This window comes from Aythya ferina (genome assembly GCF_964211825.1).
Source record: "Aythya ferina genome assembly, chromosome: 3".
Lineage (NCBI taxonomy): Eukaryota > Metazoa > Chordata > Aves > Anseriformes > Anatidae > Aythya > Aythya ferina.
This window is the reverse complement of record NC_140298.1, coordinates 34947433-34971126: the sequence shown is the minus strand read 5'-3', so window position 1 is coordinate 34971126 and position 23694 is coordinate 34947433. Positions and strand designations below refer to the sequence as shown.

Genomic DNA, 23694 nt, shown 5'->3' with positions numbered 1-23694 from the left:
GTAGAGCATACAGGATTCAGAAAACCTCAGTATCTTAACAAAGAATAAAGCTAAAATGTAATGTAGAATTAAAAGTAACATAAGTTTCCAAAACCAGATTGATGTTTATAACAAGTCATTTTTCCTCTGCTGAAGCGCTCTGAAAATGAAATACGCCTCTTTTGTGGTTTATGGTGTTACCGGCAAGATTGGTAGTGGAGCCAGTTCTCCAGGCACCAAAAATACACGCAGATCTCTACAGATGTGTCTAACAAAAAGCTTCATTTGCCTTTGGTCCAAACTGTCATGGCTCCATTGATGTAGGCTGTCATTTGGTAAAGCTCTTAAAATATTCTTATCCCACAATTCAGTCATTTTTCTAAAATTGTGAAAGATATAAGGAAAATGAGATTTTAAATACAGTATCTATCACTCAAAGCTCCCTAAAATATGTAGATGAGGTAAATTTTAATGAGAGTATTCTATCTTTATTTAGACATGCTGGTGGAGTTAAAAAAGGCAGACAAAATTTTGAACATAAAAGCCTGTTTTCCAGTCTAAAACAGAAGCAGCAAACATTGTTGCTACTGAAACATGGCAAACGTGTGAGTAATGTCAAGATATATACATTTAATTTGATTTTACTTAACTGAAGTCTTCATCTTAAAAACGTAGTCTAAAGTAAATCGAGTTATTAGATAACGTTCTTTCAAATGGATGATGATAATTCTAATAAAAAAACTTGCACATTTTATATAGCATAAAATTTTCCTTCTACGATTATATGTGCTTTTCTAGCTTTTTCATAGTCTGCAGTGTCCAATATAAGATTTCTCTCAGTTGCAATTGTCTGTTCTTATGCTGTGTAGGCTGCACTGATTGTCTGTATCATACTTGATATAGATCACAACTATTAGAGGATACAACAAAAACAGCTTGAAACAATAACACTTTACATACATCTCTGATTCACGTTTTTGAAAGTTAAACAAGAAAGTTCAGAATCAAGTAAACTCTGCATCTGGTTGAAAATGTGCCTTCTACATGCTGAGGCATGGTGTTCACTTTCATCAAAATCTTGTCTACTGGTTTATTGTTCAGGGTATAAATATCTAAACAGGTATTAATTTTACTCCTCTTTCTCTTGTGTTTTATATATTGCAATGCCTCTTAAATTCTATACTTCTGTCTTTTGCCATAGAAATAGAAAGTTATTTTTTCCAAACACTATTATTTCTTGGCTGATTAACAAGTGACCTTAGATAGGTTTTCAGTTCAATCCTGCATTATATTAAGCTGCATTAATCCAATGAATTATTAGATGGAATTAATTTCTCTTTCTTAAGCTTGTTAATCAGCAAAGAGTATAAGTTAATGGTCTCCTTTTTTTAATTACAGCTTCCAGACACCAATGTAAGTAAACATCTGAATTACTTACATGCATAAATGCAAGTGATACAGTAACTAATATTCGAGTTGAGTTGCAATAAATTATATGAAGGTGCAAGATAGAGTCTTGGAAAAAAATGGATTTACCTTACTAAGATTTTCAAAAGAATTTGAAGAGAACATTGTGGCAAAACTGTAAATAAAAAAGTACCTGCAACCAAAATTAGAGATTAGAATCACAAAAGATATAAGGAAAACAATGGACTAACATATTGGCCCTGTCTTATTTTAGTAAAATTTTTGCAACTCCATCAACTGTTTAAGGGTGCAGATTTAGACTCCTACAAAGAGAGGGAAAAGCACATTCTATTTATAATGTGCTGTTTTTAATGTAAACTGAGCAAAGTAGTATAAGATATATATCCTTTTTTTTTTTTTTTTTTTTTTTTTAATCAGAATTTACCTGAGATTTGTAATTCCAGCATAGACAAAAATGCTGGAATAAATATTATTTATTTAGATGTGGCAGCAGCATTGGGTGTGTCTCCTAAAGTTCTTGTGGGTTTGACTTCTTATTTTCCTTTGTATCCACTCTCTGAGCTTCTGCCAAGCCTACCACGCTTCATTTCTCCTCTCTTTGTACCTACTAATTAAGGATTTCCAATGTGTGTATGTGTTATATAATCAGATATGACCTCACAGGCAGCTTGAAAGAAGAAAATGACTGTAAACTGTAGTCAAAAAATACCTATTTTTTTCTCTTTGAAACATGCAAGCCATCACAAAAAAAAAAAAAAAAAAAAAAAAAAAAAAAAAAAACACTTTGAAAATATGAAAAGTATTTTTGTAGTAATGTTGATATCAGAACAAGAGAAAAGTTTGTTATTATCAAAAGATACACTACTTTGTTCCTCACTGCTGATATCTGCAAACATTTTCTTCATGCTAAGTAGCCTCTGTTTCTCAGTGTCTGCACCCTGACAGAACTCTGCCCAACATTGAAAATCTGGTAACTCTGCTGGCTGTTAGCTCTTTAAAGAACAAACAAAAGCATGACTAAGTAACATAAAGTAGGCACATCGTGAATCCTTAATGTTGATGCAGATATTCAACATGATGTTGAATCCATGCCATGTTGTCTGAGAAATTATTAGAGCTTGTAACAGAAACAGAATCAGTGCAAAATGGTACTGTTAACTGAGAATAAAAGACATCCTAGAAAAAAATGTGTTCTGTCATGTGAAGGTGATGACAATTTATTGTTACTAACAGTTTTTCTTTATCCTGTAACTCTCAATAGCATTGTGCTTCGCAACATTTGACAAGGAAGGCAAACTAGTATTCTTATTTTTCTGACAAGGAAAACGAAGGAAAAAGATTTCAATAATTTCAATCCTTTTGCATTGAGGTCGCTCTAAGGTTCAGTGTGGTATCAGATTTAACACATGTAAATAAGGAGCCTAAAACTGGATTTCTGGCCATCATTTGCCATGTAAGATCAATTGGCTTTTGTTGCAAAAGTCGACCTATTAAATAATACGCTTGGTTAGTATAAAAAATATTTTTTTCTTACCTTTGTTTTTCCTGACATTTCTTAAAATAACAAAAATTAAAAAACAGCATGATCAGGTTCAGCTCTCATATATTATTTGGAATTTTGGTGGTGGTGGTTTTCTATGATCTTGGTGAACTGCAAAATAATCAATTTTATCTTATTTTAAATTAAGTTCATACTTAATTTAACATTTTTTATATGCGTTTTGATATTTACCTTACTATTCTTATAGTATTTATTAATACATAAACCTTTTAAGAATTAATTTTTACAAAATTGGAATTCTATGTAACTTTCATTTTGATTTTCTTAAATAAATCCTAGTTTTAGTGATCACATATCCTCTAACAGTATTTATTGCAGTACTTGTAATGGTACTTGTCTTTGATTTGTGTCCCCATAGTTCTGTACAAGTTTGTTTTTTGCTGTTAGGCATTTACATTGTCTCATTTAGTGGTGAACTGCTGACTAACAAACATTTTAACATATACAGAATAGTTTGTCTATTATGCATCAGTTATCTTTATGTTGATAAAATGATGCCTAAGTAAATGACCTCCACACCAATTAACTCAAGCTTCCATGAGTAAATTGCACAGTGAATATTTGCACATGTGCAGTGCAGTCTGACCTTCTGGATCAATGTGCACTATCACAGTAAATATAGTCAAACTCAAAAAACTGTTCATTTTACCCTCTTCTTCCCTGTAAATGAACAAAAGAAACTCCTGAGCCAGAGAAATTAAATTATGGTATGGTCTTATTTAATTCATTGAGTGTGAATATTCTGTTTTTCCTTTGAGGCTTTAAATTCCCCGAAGACTATATTTTGATGTTTAGCGCTGCAGGGGTACAATAAGCAACCCTGTTTTATGTCTTTCCCATTTCTTCAGTGCAGTCTGATGAAGGTAGTCATATGTAATGCACATGCTCATCATGATGAATTTAGCTGAGCTTTACAGCAGGAAAATATGTGTTGTATATTGTCTTAGGGTTTATTTTCCAATATTTCAGTATTTATTTTATTTTGATTCATTATTTCCAAGCTCTGTTACACCTACTTTTTTCCTTCCTGAACAGCTGGCCGTGATATCTTGAGCAATCCTGATGAAGATGTAGTGAAATACACTTACATGCAAATACTTAGTTTGCTTACATGCAAAGACTTTAGTTCTAATATAAAGACTTAAATTTGTCTTCAGTTTCATTTGAAAGTGCCCACAATTCGTTTGTTCATACTTGATTTTAAGTGGAAACAGCAAGAACAGGTTGACCATTGGAATATTCTTTATAAGAATGAAGAGTTGCAATTCACAATAGCCACCATCCTGAAATTCTTCAGACAAGACAAGCTCTCTATGAGAGCTTTCTTTGAGCCAAGCGGACATTTTGCTCTTTGTTTCAGTGAAAGAGTTGGCAATTATTGGCAGACAGAATACTTGGTAAGGATGAAAAGACAAAGTCTTCTACAGTGAAATAGTAGTTTTTACTAAACAGATATGTAGGCAGAAAAGCGGACAGATGCCTTTCTCATCAGAATACGTGGTCTATGAAGAGTCAGAACAGCTATTCCTAAGAGGTTGCTTTTGTTAACACAGTCAATGTTCCTCCCTCGGAACAGCTCAAATTGCAGCTTTGATTCTTCTTTCTTGGAGAGTTGTTTCTAATTCTTTTTGCAGGTAAAACTGACAGCCTGTGCCATGAGGGCCACTACAATTCCCTTGAAACTGTCATACCAGGATCAAAATCTGGCTACAAGTTGGGGTTGTAAGGGGATACTGTGATTCTGCTTTCTGACAGATAAGGTATCTTCTATCACAGAAGATACCAATTTCATACTACTGTGTGATACATTTTTCCAGACTTAACTAAAGAGTGATATAAATATTTTCTGTGGGTTTTATGCGCTAAATTTTATGTAGTTCTTCTCCCTTTAAGCAGAAATATCTTTTTCAACAAACAAACCAAAAAGAGAAGGTGTCTAGACTAGCACTCTCGAAGTGTGACTTCTAGATGGGGTACTCTTGAAAGCTTTATGTAAAAATCACTAAAATAAAGTCTTTAAAAATAGTCCAGTACTTCTAAATTGGGATAATTTCTCTCCTGGCTTTTGAGCATTTGTGTCACACTATACCCTAGATGTTCCTTTTACTTATTTTCCCATTTAGACGTTTGAGAGGCTTTGAGTGTTGTTTAGGATAGCTGTAAATAGCATTTGTATATGTAACAGTGTAAAATAAATTACCCTAGTGATAGAAGAAGGTGAATAATGTTTGTCAGGGTCTTTGCTGATTTGTGGGCTTATAACTGGCATAGGTGTATGACTGAGTCTTGGAATCCCTTTGATCTTTTTATGTCACCTCCAAAATTATTACATTTTTGCTCAGTTTTGAATTATTACTAATTTCAAGTGTTTAGCCCGTTAATGAATACTACATTATGCTTTCTATTTTTTGGTAATTTCAGCTCTTGTTACTCTAGGTCAGGGCTTATGACCAGTCATGATTCTGCTCTCTGACTTACCAGGGTCAGTGGGACAATTGTAATTCGGATGTTTTCCAGGAGGAACCCCTTGCAATGAAATGTCTTGTTTAATATACAGTTTGGGGTAGTACACTGGATAGGAGTACAGACTGATATCAAACCTTTAATGAGAACATTCTTAAACATTCAAATTCAGGATGTGGATCAAATATGACTTTTCTCCAAGTTTGTGCACTTTGATTTGCAGTGAATGACAAGTTTGCTATAGATTTCACATTTTTGAATGTTTGAACATTAAAGCCAATTTACACAATTTAACAGTAAAGTGTAAAAAAAAATATATATGCAAAATATATCACTTTTTAATGCAACCCTGCCAACTTTTCATGAATGATTTCATGAATGTGATTGAAAAAAAAAAAAAAGTTTTTTTCTGATTTTCTGATTATTTAAATTATTTTAATGACAATGTTAATTCCAGTTCACATTGTAATGACATGATGACATGTGTTTCCTGGTTCTTTCCCTGTAGGATATGATGATTCTTCCTTAGATAAGAATTTTCAAACATTTATTTTGTAACACTATGCTACAGTGTTAAAGGAGAGGAGAAAGTATTTGGCACATAAGAGCAAATGAAAATGTTTTCTATGAGACTAATAGTTTTAGCTGAACTGTTTGAGAACCTTGACAACAATGTGCTATCATCAATGATTTCTTCTCTTAATTCTGCTTTTATTAATATCATTATTACATATAGCGTTATAAATATATATCAATTTACAGCTAGAGAAAAATGAAGTCAATAGAGCCTTGTTTTAAAAGAACACGTAGCTTATTTGTTTGAATTAGGCTTAGGAGAGAGAGCATGCCAATAATTTTAGTGCATGTTTGCACTTGGAGGCCATCTGAAAGAAGACAACATTACTTTATGAAATTATAGGTCATTTAAGGAAATATAAACAGCATGACTGAAAATACATTAAGCATGCAGAAGGAATAATCTTTACTGAACAGAATGAAAACACCACCACTCCATCAAGCTTCCAATGTTTCTTGCAGTCTTTTACTATTAACATTACTATATTCCCTTATTATCATCCCAAATGTCTCCATCATTATCCACAGGCTACAGCATTTGTTCTGTAGCTGTTTTATGCTCATATTATGCTGAGATAAAAACTGATTTTAACTGAGATAAAAAATGTTTGTTTTTTTTTAAGCTTCTTTCCTGAGATACCATTTTCAGAATGTGATTGTTTGCTGTTCCATATACTTCAGTATTTTCTTAAAACGGACTGTATACACTGGAAAATTTGTCCTTCCCAAGAATTCTGGAGATCTATTTATGAGTGCTTTGTTAAGCTGTACCTGTTCAATTCTGCTGCCACTTAATGTAATAGGGGAAAACTGTTATCAGGTTACCTTTAATTTTAGTTAATGCATTTCTGCCTGGAAGAAACTGTAAGCACCAAAAAAGTTTTTGTTTTCCAAACCTAATTCCAATTCTTAAACTCAAAGGCAAAGCATTGTCAGAAGGGTTAAATACTTTACATTGCAGTACTACGTATGAATAAAGTTGTTTCACTGTTTATTTTAAGCTCAGCTGTGAATTTCATTAAGTCTTTCTGCACTTAATACAAACTTTTTCTGAAAATAAAATAATAATTCTAGAGGGTCAGCTCAGGCTGCATATTAAAATTAGTGCTAGTGATGGGATGTATGTACTGTAAAATTCTGCTTCCAAAGCTGACTTATTTTCTTCAATGCAAGCATAAAACACGAACACTATCTTCTCAGGTCATTATCAGAGAAAAATATATTTTCCTAAATCCTCTTGCTCTTTTGGATCACACAGCAGCAAAACTGCACTGTATCTTTCTTTGATTTTCTTATTCAAAAAGGGTGGAGCATTTCTGCATGCTTTGCCATTCAAACATTCCTGGTGGTTCTATTTTCAACTCAAAATGTTTAAATTAGTAGCAGATGTGTTGATTCTTTTGACTGAAATAGAGGGCATTTTTTTTCTGCTATATTTTGAATAAAGATTTTTTAAAACTTTTACTGATTATTGAACCCTAACTGCTAGTCTGTGTTACCAGCCTTCACTGTAAACAGTATCTTACACCACAGAAATCTCATACAAGTCAGTGAAAGGTAGTCCTGAAAGGAAAAGTACAATGAAAGGCAGCAGAATACATTCTGGAGTGACTATACAATGCAGTTTTTTTCATGCGAACTCAGCTGGACTAGCAAGGTGTAGCATGCTAGTATTGCATAGCCCAACATCTGTTTATGTATGCTTTGTTAATACATGTCATCCCTGCTTACACAAAAATTGCAAAGTAGGTAGCCAGGAAAATAATATGCAAACATTATATGTTATTGGTAACATTTGTCAGTTGCCACAAACCATATAGAAAACTCTTGCACAGCAAAATCCCAGGAAAGTTTACACAATGGATGTGGGGCTCTTGATAGCTCTGAAGCAGGAAGGCAGATTTGTGAGTAGCCTTTGAATATTTTTTTTGTTAATACTAATACAGATACATGGTTTCTTGTATCTGTAGATCATTCAGCAGTGATAACTGGTAAATAAGACAGACTATCATACTTTTCTGGAGTAATCCTGAAAAAAAAAAAAAAAAAAAAAAAAAAAGCAAATAGGTCTTGAACTTCTGGTGCATGTTGAAAGTTTAAAAGGCAAGAACCAGCCATTTTTGTAGGTACAATATCTGAACATCTGATTCACTAAAAGGAGGTGACATTCACTAAGAGTGATGAAACAGTAATTAAAAGAAGCCCAACGTTTTTTCTTCACAGAGCACTGAAAATATTCAACTCATGTCTTGGGGCAAATATGGTAGAAGAATGAAAGAAATACAGAAGCAAAGTGCAGCTTGATACCTCATACTCTTATACTTAAGAAATACCTCATATTATACTTAAGAATATTTCATATACAACATTCACATTTTGGTTTTATTTATGAAAAATGTAAGTTGTCTTGAGAAATTATACAACACAAATATTCATGCTTTAGAGAAATTAAGTGAAAACAAATTAATTTGTCAGGTAAGAGAGCTTTTGTCAAAAATACTTTCCTGTTGCTGGACCACGGAGCATAGTCTACTGTTTTTTTTTTAAGACCATTGGGCTGATTTGCTATATTTGTCTAAAAAGGAGTTAACTGAATGTGAAATGTCTGTCTCTTGCTTATTTTGAAGTAGTTCCCTTTTTTTTTTTTTTTTTTTTTCCTTGGGGCAGGAGGAAAGATGTCCCTTGGATGTCAGGAGGCTTTTGAAGTTTTCAAGTGGGACCATGCTGACAGTGTAACCATTGAGGACAACAAACAGCTTCTAAAACAGAGGTGAGTGTCACAACAGTACAGCTGGAGACAGACATCTGAGAGTTCATTATAAGCCTGAATAGGAACATGTAGTTTTACGCCAAACATCCTAAGCCCCTGTTAAGATGTTGGTACAGAAACTTGGCCTTTTCTTACAGGGGATATTTCATATTTGGAAGGCACTAAGAGATGATGGAGGGAAAGTCTGAACAGAATATGAAAATGGCATGAGTGATTTCAGTGCATCTTTCCACAGGCTTTATTCATCTTATCTTCATAGCCTCATTAAAGCAATGTGGTAAATGGCATTCACGATCAGGAATTATCTAGAGGAAGTTAGATTCATGTGACTAAACTGATTACTGTAATTTCCATTGTTAAAAATGCTTTACTGGCTTCAGCACTGAATTGGACAGTAAGCTAGGAGATGTGTAACAGATGCTTTTGTCTTGCTTCTATCTTGTTTGCCAAGTGACTTTAGCTTCTCTCTTCCAGTTTTGCACTCTAAAACAGAAATAATACTTTCTTCGCACATTTATTGTTAATGCTAGCAAAGCACTTCAAAATCTTCTGGTGAAGATGATGAGAATGGATAAATATTAAAAACATGAATTTTAATAAAGTGGACTTTAAGCATCTCAAAAATCAAACCACCAAGACTTTATCATGCTGATTGTAGAAAAGTACTGTTTCACTGTCAGTTTTACAAGTGAAATATAATGTTTTTAGATCAGACATGTCAAAAGTATATCTCTCAATGTACCCTTCTAACTAATATTCCCCTAAACCATTTTTTCTTTTCTTTTTTCTATTTTTCTTTTTTTCTCCTGGGGTCTCTTCCTTCATGTTTTGTCTGCTTTTTCTGCTTTGTTAACAGAACAATTTTCCTACTTACCAGGCATTAAATACATTGTTTTCAGGGTCACTGTATCTTATATATATTTACTTCAGTGTAATTCAGGCAAGAAATTATCTGCTCCATGTCTCCATGGTTTATTCAAGATCTTGCTATTTACCACTTTCATGAATTGGTTAATTTTCCACCCAGGTCTATGACTTGTAGCCACGGGGGCACAAATTGCCAAGGCATTAGAAGTTCATAAAGTTTTATTCACATAAACTGGATATTTAATAATGTCTTTCTTCTGATCAATAGATCAGATGATGCCACATGTAACTTGCACTGCAGTCATTTCTGACGTTACTGTCTATTGAGAGAACACTTCATGGTTACAGCGTGGTCATGGGAGCACAGCACTTCAGAGCCATGTCTGGAATTTACTCTAGTTAATCACAATTCTGCCATATTTTCTCTGATAGTTATTACTATGAAGCAAACCAGTATTTCCTTCTGGTTTCAGAACATGTAATAGAGATGGGCAGAACCCACAAACTGACACCAGATTTACTTTCCCTAAAGGACAAATTGATTCACATTCATGCCTTGGATAGCCCCTCTCTAATATGCAGCAGCTGATTGCTGAAATCGGTGCTGTGAATGTTCATACCTTGGAGCAAGACAGTTTTCCCCTGCCATTTTCAATGGATTTTAGTAAAGATGCTTGTAGCTCCAAGTTTACTGAGTTCATTAAACTGGATTTGTATCAAGTCCAGTCTGTAATTTTGAATGCAGTCTCTGAACCACCAGTTGCACAAAAACTTGGTTACCCAGCCAGTGTTCAAATTGCACAGGAAGAAGTGTGTGGACACCACATGTTTAAAGGTTACCATAACTTCCATCTACATGTAGCCCTCTCATGTTAATATTTTTGTGTACAGTTACATAACCACTTCTGTCATACCACAAACAGTATTTGGTTCACAACTTACTTATTTTTAGCTGTCATATTTTCTTTCTTTGGGTATTTTGGGTAGATTCTCTTGGCTTGCTAATTATACCATTCTTGTATTAACTGAATGGTGAACTCTGGTGAGCCTAGTTGAAAGTTTGACTGTGAGGGTCACAGCTGTTGCTTGGGCTGTGAAGTTATTCACATGGATGTGAATCTATATGAATTATGGAGTCTTCCTCCTTGGAGATCTATAAAATCCTCCTGGACATGGTCTTAATAACTTGCTCTTAAGTGGCCTTGTTTGAGTAGGGGGTTGGACCAGCTAACCTTGTTGGAAGAGGTCACTTCCAACCTCACCCATTCTGTGATTCTGTCAATATACACGTACATATTTGTAAATACACAGTATTTTTTCTATAACTGCCTGTGTATAAACTATCAAATGTAATCAACTGATCAAATCAAATACTGAAACTATTTATTTTGTCTTAAAAAAAAAAAAAAAAAAAAAAAGTAAAAGAAATACTGTCTCAAACATAACACTTTTTGTCTACCACTTCAGAGATCTTTACAGGGGTTTAACTCAGTATTGTAACTCAGTATCATCCCTGGATTAAAAAAAAAAAACAAAACAAAACAAAACAAAAAAAAACACACACAGGGAAGCTTATTTAGTTAAGGGTGATTTCTGATTTATGGTCTAAGTGAAAGACAATAGATTCAGACTATCCCATTAGTAGAGTTACCTATGGGAAGTACTAAAAAATTGGCCTTGTAAGATAGAAAGGGTGATCTTTTACAGCTTAGGCTGCAGTTAATACAAAACAACTCTTTCTCATTTTTCTTCTGTACAACAATAACTGCAGCCCTGCTTAAGAATCTACATGTATGTTTATGCCCAGACAGAATCAGACTTCTGGAATTTGGACATCCTATACTTGACTTCCAGAGAACTTAGTAATGTCCTGTTCCTCAATACAACAGTGTTCTCTTAGCATTGTTTTTCTAAGGTGGAGAAAAATGTGTCTCATTTTCTGGTGAAATATACTAGCGAGAAATCTTCCCAGCTAAGCAACTCCACTGCAATATTGTATACTGCAATAAGCCTTTTAAATCCCATCCTAGTCAGTATTTCCAGAATTAAAATTCTACTGAGCTTACAGATGTGATGTAAGTCTAGTTTCCATTTTGTTGTTCTCCATTAATTTTTTTCCACTTGCTTCTTTTCCTGCTTTCTGTGTCTCAGCTAGTTATCGGCTAACTTGGTTTTTAAGTAGCTATGGATGAGTTTCATGGAAAGGATGAGTATCACTTAGGTCTAATTAGAAATGAGTGAATGTTTGTGTATTTCACTAAATATCTCCAATCTCTCATTTGACAGCATCTGAATTTGTCTTATTTTACACTATGAGTTAGGTATTTGTTTTTCAAAGTATTAATTTTTTGATTACTGATACTTATGTTCAAAGAGTTAAATCTTTGCAAAATTTTCCTTCCCCGGCAGTTAGTGTCCAAATTCATTCTGGCGTTTTCGACAGAATATTTCATCTTGTAGATACTAGAAGCCATGATTCAGCCTTCCTACAGAGCAGTCTCTCTTCATGTAGGATTCTCATGGACTCTTTGGAGCTAACAATATAATCAATCACTCATCACTATTCATGCTGATATCAGTTTTATGCCAGACTTTTTATTAGAGCAGTATCAAAAGTAGCCTTTTTTCTTCCAATATTAGAATCAAATCTTATGTGTTTATCTTGTTTATTTTGTTTGTCTATGATTCATAGTCAGAGATGGAATTTCTTGGTCTGTTATAAATTAATGCCAAATTTTAGTTTAGGTTATAGTGCCAGCTAATAAACTATGGTGTTTGAGAAACAGATGCATAACCCATTCAGCTATTCGTATTTTGAAGGCAGCAAGCTATGAATAAGGTCTGGATAGACATCTGGCTTCAGCTTGTCTAGCTAAATCTATCTGTGAACATGAATCAGAGTCCACAGGACTTTTGCCTCAATAATTTCTAAGTAATTGATGAGCTTAGTATTTGGTCTATGGGATATGGAGGAAAGAAAGAGGTACTTTGGAGTGTTCCCATTAGATCTTCACACAACCTTCCATACCTTTTGTGTTTTATGTCAAAACAAGTTCTAAGTGGGAAAGGATTATATAACGTTCTCACAGATGCTTCAAAGGCTTCTGCCCTCCTTATGCGAGATATAGTAAGTGCGGGAGCTGTTTAACCACATTGAATTCAGCCTTGAAAACAAGTGTCCATGAGCAGATCTGAATGTGGTCACATGAAATTCCAGCACTTTCCAGTTTTACAGGGAAATGGACTAATCGAGAATGGGTAGTTTTCCAAGCCCCACCTTCCTAGGTGAAAGTTACATTTCTTGACTAAGTTTTGCCACTATTTGAGTTAGTCAAAAATACAGTTTGCAGATTTCCTCAGTTACTTTGGCTAGACGAAGACCTAGACCAAATCATTTGAACAGTTACTTAACTATAAAGTGTTATAGTTTTGCCTTCACATTCAGCAAGGGTCCATTCACACACATTGAAATAACAATTCAGAATTTCATGTCAATCCTAATGGCCTACGACAAAGGTCACAATGCAGCAAATTATTCTTCTACACTTCAAACTATTACAATGGATACTTCCTTGAACAATGTTCAGACATTGCCATTGTACATTGAACTGATTGTCATGATTCTTACAGCAGAATCCACTTGGCATTTGAATGCCTGATCTAGATACCATTTTTCCTAAACAGCTTTATATAGTACTGAGTTAAATAAGTGTAGTAATTATGTCAACAACTGCTATAAAATATCAGAAAACTGATAGGAGGAAAAAAAAAAAAAAAGGATAAAAGGAGAAGACCTCAAGTTCTAGCAGGTTATAGGGAATGTAGAGGATATAAATGTATTCATTCTGCTCAGTAGGCAGCTGCTTTGTAATGAAATCCCTAGATATCACACATTTACTAAGGAGCAAGACATACAGTGAGCAGAATGCTTAACAACACTGAAGTGAGCATCACTGCAACATCATGCTGCAAGCTAAAAAATAAAATTCTGATCATTAGAATATTTTTCATACCACATAAAGGTTTGGTGATTTGAATATAGTCAGGAAGTTGTCAGTAAATTAATTTTTACATGTACCTACTGAAAATTTTTAAGCACTGTAGTCCATCTTTAAAAAATGACATTTTTGGCTATGAAATGATTACTTATTATTTTAATAATTAACATCTAAAAACATCCTAATCATGGACTAGGATGCAATTATACTCAGTATTGTTCAAATATAACAAACATGGTCTCCCTAAGAGCTTGCAGTATCACTCAGCATGCAGGTGGGCAAGATACTTCGTCTGTACATGGTTTATATTATTCCAGTCTTAACAATTTGGGATAGATGTCTGTGCTGTGATTCACAATATTTTGCATAGGAATGCAATTTTTAACATTCTTCAAGTCACTTAATCTCGCTGTATCTCAGTTTGCTCTTTCTAAAAATTTCTGTAACAATGTTTTGCAGTCAAGAATGCTTTGAAGATTCTTTGACTGATGTTATTTGGTGTTTTGGGAATGTAAGGTTGTAAAAAGTGATCATTGCATTACCTCTTATCAAGTACAATCTCAGACAAACATTTCTTACTATGAATAATTTGCTACTTAAATTCAATCAGCTATAGCACAAAAAATACAGTGAAAAGGCATATAAAAACAATTTTCATCATTAGTTGGGGACTGAAAACTAAAAAAGGATATTTTCAGGAGAAATATAATTACCAGCTCTAGACTCATAAAGGCCACCAGAGTTAATCACAACTTTTGTAGAAAAGGACAAGTGATATTTGATTGCCACAGGTGGTTTTCTTTTACAGCACACTCAAGAAATATGTGAGTAGATTAGTGCTGTAAACATTCTGAGAGGAGAACCACCTACTGAGTCACTAAAAACACATCCTGCAACATGCTGAGCTTTCCTTGGTCTTTCCTTCAAGAAATGACTGAGTTAATTTTTCTTGTCAAAACACTACCCCAAGATGGAAGGCCTCATTTTATGCTAGGATGGTACAAATATGGCATATTAAGTAAAACAAATCTTGTGAATTACAAAAGGCAATTAGTAATTTTCTCAAAGGAAAACACACAAGTTAGTCTGTATCTGTCCCTTATTTACAATGATTACATTCCTCTACCATGAAATACCCCAAGGGAAACTTCACTTTTCCGGTTTTGTTTTGAGGTCCACTTACTTGAATACTACAAAGGGACTTTCTAAAGCCTGATTAATTGATTTGGTGGATATTAATTTGATGGAATTAGTTTGGTGGATATAATAAGGGCTAGCTGTAGAAGATCAGAATAATTTACTTTTGTCACACTTTCTTATTTTTCTGTTGAGAGGTTTCTTAGTGACAGGGGTATACGTGTTCACACATCACAGTGATTACCAGCAATGTGTAAGTTACATGCTTAAATATGAATTTTCCTGGGGAGCAAATGTTCTAATTTTGTTTTTACTTCGGATTTTTTCTCTTTCTATATTTATATAGCTGTATACATTGCAAGTAATTTATCATATTAAAATTAATATCATAGCCTAATATGAGTATTTAAGAGAATCCAATTCTTAGAATTGAAATAACATAATTTTAAAAATTTATAGCTACAAATTTATTTAGTCTGTCTTATAAACCCATTTGTTGCATTCAGAATTGTTTCTTTTAGGCCAGACTATCTTTTTTGATGGAAAATTGTTTCCTACCAGTTCTACTTACAAAACAAAAATTGTCATGAAGAATTTGGTATTTTATTGTGAACAAATAGTTTCACTAGTTGTGCTTTTGAATAATTCTGTATCATTATGCTTGCATTGACAGGTTTGCTGAAGCTAAATGCCTTGGAGAAAAAATAAATGAAGTGAGAAATAAAATAAGTGAGTACATTTCAGCTTCATTTTACATCTATAGCTGATGAAATTGCAGCATTCAGAGGATACAATAAGAGATTTATTTTCTAAAATAAATGAATCAATGGATTATTAATATTTCCAAAGAGATAAATTGTAACTGATGATAGCAGTAATCATTTTATGTATCTTTTTTTTTTCCCAAATAATATGAAAACATGATTATTCCAAATAATGTGAAGAACAGCTCAGTTCTTTATTTGAAATGAGATCTGAAATTTAGCAAAGGGAGAAGTTAAGGTATTAACATTGGATTTCCTGAATTTCACTGCAGGATAAAATGATCCAAAGAACTTTGTTCCAAGTTGTGTCATCAATGTATTAAATTCATATAGCTTTTGATACAATAAGGTTTCATTGTTGAATTATTCCTCTGCACTTCCTTTATACAGATTAATTAGAATGACTCTGAGGAGTCCTTCAGCTTGGTGGGAGGGTTCTTCATATTTTGTTTTAGGGGCCCGACATCATATGTTTGGCTTCCAGGTTCAAATTATTCAAAGCCAAGTCACCTAGAGATACATTCAACCTGAAGCTGGGTTTTATCCAATCCTTCTACCAGCCCTTGATATGTTCCTAGGTGATTTCTGAGTTCTGTTGATTCCCAATCTGTAACCTCTTTCCTAACAATTAGCTATCCAGGCTCTATGTCAGATGTGAAACAGTTCTGTTATCTATCACTGAAGTCTTTGTCATCTGTATGCTGACATTCAGGTGAACCAAGTCCCTGTAGGCTGACATTCAGGTGAACCAAATCTATTCAAGATTCCAGTTACAGACCATGAGGGACTAATTTTAAAAGTGATTTAGCATCCAGTGTCATCACTACTTGTCTCATAACAGCAGTTGACTGCTGGGAATGGACAAAAATCTCAAGGCTCTCCTGACGATTGCTATGTACTTTCACCATATTCATGATAATATTCTCCATGGTCATGAAAAGTAGCTACTGTCAGATTCTATTGTCAAGAAACTTCAGGTACATCACAATTTCTGCTCAGAGATGGTACACAGTATGTTTCAAATTAGGTGAACTATGTGGAAAACCTTAGTTATGTTGCCACTGTGTGATAAAACATTGCACAAAGGATGTTTTGAAGGGATCTAGAACCATAGACATCAGGTGCTGAGCCAGCATTCTGAATACTCTGCTGTTTCAACAGTCATGGCACATTAATAAATCTGCCTTCTCTCAGTAGGCATAATTATCTCCTTCAGGTTAGATAGAACATAGCTCAATACGGACCTTGTGCATGGATGTCCCAAGATTGGCCAGTGTCAGTAAAAGTTCAATATCCGCCTTGCACATACAAGTCTCTCCTGTGTCCATATAATCTCACTTAAATCCTGCCATTGCAGTCACGTGGTCTATCCAGCTTCTCTGCTTTTTTATAATCTCTCAAAGAATTACAAGAAGCTGATTTTGGTGACAGTAATACACTTATGTCCCGAAAACACTAGTCGTCTTGAACTTGGTCTGGGTTCTGTAGCTCTACATGTGACTCCCAAATCCACATTTTCCACAGCTGTAAACTGCACAGGTTGATAGTAAGGGAAAGCTGACACATGTCAGTCAAACTATTTCTTAGCAACATGTGTCAGTTGGCTTATTCCCATCATCAACTTAAAAAAGCAGGTTAAACCTACTGTGGATGACAATGAATGTTATCCACCATGTAACAGGAAGTATCACCAAGGTGAATAATGCCTGTAGCTTTTGGACATCACTGTGCCAAGGTGTGAATGTAAACCATTAGATCAGGATACAACCTTTTCTTTTCCTCTGCTTCCATCTTGAAGTCTGCATTGTCCTGACTTAATTCTGTCTCCTGGATTTACTCATCTATGATAGGAAGCCCAAATGATGTCTTGGCCTAGACTGAGGTAGAACCAAAGTCAGCAGTGGCTGTCAAACTTTTTTCTTTTGCTGATGTTGAAAACCATTTCAAAGCATAAGTATACAAAGTATATTTGCATAAGTATACAAAATATACACTGAATATACACCAGCAATAAGTAGTCACACACTAACACATCATGCTCATTGCCAGGAGCTGTGATAGCGCTGCTTGGGGATAGGAATTTAGCAGCCACCTTACACACACCTTGTATTTCATTAGTCTCCATTTTTTTTATTTTGGTCTTAAAATGGAAGAATATTCTTTTCATTTAGTTCATACTGTAATCATATTGTATGAATAACAAATTCCATCCAGGACATGCAGATTCCATATGGATATGCTGATCTCCACAGATTATGCAGTACTTTGTGGATGGTTTTTAAATACTGATGTTTGAGGCTTGAGAGTGATCATAACATACAGTCCTTCCTTGAATTCTTTCTGTGTAACGTTATGCTGCATATGAAAATTAGCACTCTGGTTGACCTACACACTGGTTTTTATTCTCCTATTCTTTTCTCCTGTCCAGCATTCTTTTGATCATAGTTGTAAATAAATCTGCCTATTAGCACCTCTCTAAAAATAAAAACTTTACATCAAGAACAACACTTGCTGGCTTACTCAGCTTAACAAATGCGATTACACTGGTTAACATAGTTTAGCATCCTGGAAAAAACTTTAATTTTTCTTGTTCATCATAGTATGCATAACATTAAAGATGCTAAGTAAGGCTATTAAGCTGCCAAATTTTTACTGAAAATGTGGCAGGAAGAATAAGAGCCATCTGCAGCCTGCAACTAGATCTTTCATTTACTTTTATTGTTATTTTGGTTTCCTAAAGCATTCCTGGCTGCCTTGTGCACAATCAAGAACAGATCCCATCAATATCAGTTTCTGTTATTTCTAAGCTACACTTAATAGTACAAAACTATGCACCGCAGAGGTTATAGAGTACATTTCATGCAATCTGATTATATACTGAGATAGTGACAGTAGTTGGCTGTAACTTGTATGTCATAAATATCCTTTCATTCTGACTGGAAATATTAGTGTTTTGCAGTAAAAAGTACACAGAATATTCCAACCACTTCTCAATTACATTAGCATCTCAAAAACACATCAGGATATTAGAGCTGGAAAAAGTAATCTGGAATAAGATTTTCATGGTACGCTCTTGCTGGTGTTATAGCTTGCATAAAAAGATTAAGAAACACAGATGTAGTCTAGATTACAGTCTAGATGTAAACTGGGTTTAAGAGCAAAGTGACTGTAATGTAAGAAATGAGACATGGTTACCACGTGCCTTTGCTTCTATACCACATATTCCTGGATTCTGCTTCCTTTTATATTAATAGAAGAATGTAGAGATTTTTTAAATTATTTTTATGGAAAATAATATTTATCAGATTTTTCATCGTTCTTACTTTTCACCATTACCTCCTAGAAATAAGAAAGTGCATTTTCTTGTATGATGATTTTTTTCTTCTTCTGATTTCCAAATAAAGGAGCAAATTTCTTTGGTGCAAGCATTGAGGAGCATGTTGGTGGGCGCTTGTTTTTCAGTGTCAGTATACTGCATAAATACACTATCAAAAGGCAGAGAAATTAAGACTGGATTTGGGCTACGTAGATGTGTCTGGATCAGCTTGAGTGAACTATTCCGAATTGTTTACATATGACTAGGGAACGTAACCAAGGAGTAAACTTTAAATTGCAAATACAGAATCATCAAAATCAAATCAACCTAAGTAAAACTGGAAAGAAATAACTGAGAGGTCAGGGAACTAATTGGAACTCTATAACCAACATAGGAGAAGTAGTTGACAGTGAGCCAGTACTGACATGCAAATAAACTTTTGTCTTTCTAGTCTAATATTAAAAACTCTAAAATGTATATTTCACTGGCTAAGAAAAGAGAAATATATATATTTTTTTCTCATTAAAAAACATGATGTGTCACTGCAAATATTTTTGTATTTTATCATTCCCATAGAGTTAGGGGCTTTAACAAGAGATGTAGATCCTTTAAAGTATTACTTAAAAAGTCTTAGTTAAAAAAAAAAAAATGCTGAAGCCAAGAATTTTATTTCAGAATAGTAAAGGTATAGAATCTCCTCTTGGAAAAATTGAGGTATTGTGCCTAGCATGTTGTGATGGGTCAGCCTTGGGTGGCTGTCAAGCACCCATCAAATCACTTTCTCACTCCTCTTCCTCAGCAGAACAGGGGGAGAAAATAAGAAAATGTTCATGGGTCAACATAAAGGCGGAGAGATCACTCACCAATTGCTATCACAGGCAAAACAGGCTCAACTCCGGAAAAAAATTATTTATTCCCAATTAAAATAGACTGGAATGATGAGAAGCAACGACAAAAATCTAAAACACCTTCCCCCATCCCCTTTCCCATCCCCTTTTTTCTAGGTCTTTCATTCAGACCTTCATTCTCAATGTCTCTGCCTTCTCCCCTGGCAAGTGACACATGGGGAATGTGGATTGGAGGTCCATAAACATTCCTCTCTGCCACTTCCTCCTCACACCTTTTGCCTAATCCAACATAGACTCTCGATAACCTGCAGTTCTTTCAGGACATACCCACCTGCTCCAGCATGGAATCTTCCAGAGGCTGCAGGGAAATACTCCACTCTTGTCTTCTCCATGGGTTGCAGGGAAATCTCTGCTCCATCGCCTGGATCAGATCACCTGATCTAAATAACTTTGAAGCTGTTTGCTGGAAATGCTACCTCTCTCCCAGGCACTCTAAATACCAATTAATAACAATGCTCTGCCTTTCTTGTGATCAGCACAGGTACAGATATAGCCCTTCACTATATAGGCAAAGCTGAGTTATAGAACTTGGTGTCTACTTAGCCTGACAGAGCTTAATTTTGTTAATTCTGGACATCTTACCTAGCCTGTCAATTCCTTTGAAGTCTATATAGGGGGCTGGGCTAAAATGAATCGTCTATTATGATTTCTTTCTTGATTTTGTGATACTTCATGAGGTATTTATGAAACAAGAAAGTTGCTATATAGTTAAGGTATTGAAGGCTGCTATTGATCAGATTCAATATAAACAGAGCAGTGTCTTCCAGAAGGGCTAAATCTTTATCTAAGAAAGCCTGAAGAGAAGCTGGACAGTTACAGACCCTTCATATAAGGCAGATTAACCTGAGGGACACAATGTGGGCCGTACCAAGGCTGCAGAGTCAAGTTATCTCTGTCAATCTTTGCTGTCTAAGCCTGCATGCCATCCACCCCACTGCACTGCTAGATGTACTCGTCCTGTGCACATCAGTGAAATATTAAAGGCTTCTCACTGTCTGGGAAAGGCTAGTCCTTGCTGGTTTGCTGTAAAGAAACCTTCCTAAACTGCTGGGACATCTAGTCACATATCTTTTGGCTCTGGTTGTTTGTTTTGCCTACTCAGTCATAGTCAAGGAAAAGTTTGGAAGAGCTTTTCCAGGTTGTGGTACCTCTTTTGAGATCTGTTGGTGAGGAATTGAGATGATGTCACCTTTCTTTGGAAAGCAAGGGTAGTAATTCTTAGTCTATGTTTTATACTGACAGCAAAGAAAGTGTTTTAACACTTGCTACCATGGTCAGATTCAGTGCATACATATTTATCCTTCTGCAGCAAGATGACCAGCATAGTAGAACGGATTTCTGGTGTCATGATGACCAGTTTGACTAGCAGGAGGGAAATGATCTTCATGAATCTAAAGAGTTTACAGTGATCAGCATCCAGTGTGTGGACAAGTCTGGAAGCAACTAGCTGTTGCAGTCTGGAAGGTGGATAAAGCAGACATCAACAGTCTGCCAATAATCCAGTTTGAGCTCTTGGTGTTGTGGTATCACAGATTTATGAGGTGATTCAGTTAAGTGTGAGGAACATAACTGATATGATTGATGTCATTAGATGTTTTTTTCAGAGAGTAGGTTTTCCAAACTGCTCAGGGTGTCAATATGCAAAATGTGATGGCCAAAAAATGCATGTATGGGACAATACTTGCAAAGAAAGTGACATGGAAATATAGCATCTCTCTTGTCAGGGTTAATAGTTTTATTTCTAGGACATGGTTATCAGCAAGGTGTTTTTATACCATTACCAAAAGCATTGTGTGAAAATTCTGACAGGAAGGAGAAAAAGTCGACATCTAAACAAATTGCAAATCATTAAATAACAACAGAAAGCCGTAAGTGCTACTATATGGATCATAGAGCAAGAAAGAGTTGGGAACATTAAAAGTACTGTTTTCTGTGTATGTTAAAACAATGCGTTCATTCAGAATTTAGTGACTACAAATGTTTCTCATGCACAAAAATGTGCCACATATTAGAAGCATTTAAGATTAGTAAACATTTCCAGTTCATCCCTGTAAATGTCTGTTTTGGAGTACTTACACCACTAGTAAGGTTAATTTTTTCCTAAGGAAAAAAAGTGTACTAAATGGTATTTAATGCCCAAAGGAAAGCAGCTGTTGTTTTTAGTCTGTCCAGAAATAAGCTAATGTTATAATTGAAGCTGAGAGAGAAAGGGCAAAGTCATGTGGGAGTAATAACTCTGTGAGGAAACAGGCACTCTTGGAATGAGAAAGGGTGGGTGGGTGGATTATGTGCACATGATGTTGATGATGCAGCTATACCCACAGGAATGCTGCACTGCTCTGCCTCATTTCAACCTTGGGTTTTAGTGCACAGGATTGTAGGATACCTAAACCAATGACAGTCTTTAATGAGGGCATGTCCTTGTATTGCAAAGCAATATTATTGAAGGGTCTTCAACTAATTTTCTTGCAAATATTCAAAAAATTGTCCTTTTACATCACAGTTCATTGAGAGCTTCTCTGAAATAGTAAGAAATGAGGGAGATTGAGGACAAGGTGTAACAGTGCTCAAGGACAATATTGATCCCAACTCACTGTCTTATAGCTTGCACTATTATTTCTGTGAATTCAATGTAAATGTAAAACCTAACTGGAACCTAAATAATGTAAAACCTGCATTTATAAACACCCTTTTTCTATACATGCAAGACTGTAAGTATGTATACATACTATGGAAGACAAAAAATGCTCACTCGTGACAACAGCAGAGATTTAGTGTATATGACAAAGAAACTTTATTTAAATTTAATTCAACATTTATTTTAATTTTATTTTAAAATGAGAAGTCAGGTTATAGAGTTGAGAATTAAAACGATGGTATAAAAGTAGCCCACTTCTGGCAAGGTTTTAATTTGAAGATTTATAATCTCTGATTACAGCTGCTACTCCTGCTTCATAATTTTTGTATTGCAGTATGTAATGTTTTCTGTCTGAAAACTTCTGGGTAGCAGCATTATTCTGAATTAGAGATGGACAGCAACGTACCTAACACTTGGTGTTGGTTTAGTAAAATAGTTCTTCCTCATACAGCCACAGTTTCCTTACTTTGATCATCTACTATTTTCTCTTTCTTCTTCCATAGCTTGTTTCTTGCTGTCACTTTTTATATACACATAAATACACCTTTTCTAAAGAAAAATTAAGGACAGGTATACTCACATGATTTTAACAGTCTGCATATTGTTAAAAAATTTGGCTCTTTTTTTCTATATGGCACATGAAACAGATGAAAAAAAAAAAATCCACTATTTTTAGTGGCAATAGCAGCAAGCAGTAAGGGTATTAATAATTTATGTGAAGAGAAATTAGGTACAAAAATACAAAAAACTGACAAAACACAGTAATGGAAATATAGTTGCACAGCTATATTGCTAGCCATTGCAAACATTTTAGTTTTTGATATCTTCCTCTGTAAATAAATGCTTCATTGATTAACAACTCTACTTCCACATACTTGGCACATTTTAATAATTGATGAAATTTTAATACATGTCATAGCACAAATGAAAGACAGTAATGACGGTAGTCTCATCTTACTGCCTGCAAGAAATTCTCTTTTAAGAAATTATTTTCTTATGGTCATTCTTCATCCCCGTGGAGATAAGCAAAATGGATCTACTTCTAATTGCAAAACAAGAATATTTTATGTAAGGTTTTTCTTTAATCTTACACTGCTTTATGAAGGGAACTGATAACCACTTTTTGCATAGATAAAAACTGAAAAAAGATAAAGTGATGTTTTCAGGTAGAGATGGTCAGAGAGCACTCTGTTGTCTATGTTGTATATCTTCAGTGTTTAGCTTCACAATCAGGAATGAATTACTTACTTTGAGAAAGGAGAACAATTACTGAAGAACTCTAATCCCAA

General features: G+C 34.7%; 1 protein-coding gene across 5 annotated transcripts in view; it reads left to right on the top strand.

Moving 5' to 3' along the window:
* KIF6 (kinesin family member 6) overlaps positions 1-23694 on the top strand; it is a 174640-nt gene that overhangs the window by 105350 nt on the left and 45596 nt on the right. For 4 of the 5 annotated variants that reach the window (XM_084513564.1, XM_084513565.1, XM_084513562.1 and 1 more), the window contains 2 exons: positions 8675-8777; positions 15453-15508. In XM_084513564.1, the coding sequence (XP_084369690.1) occupies positions 8675-8777; positions 15453-15508 (159 nt within the window). The remainder of the gene's footprint in view (positions 1-8674; positions 8778-15452; positions 15509-23694) is intronic. The other variant, XM_084513563.1, reaches the window with a different exon arrangement.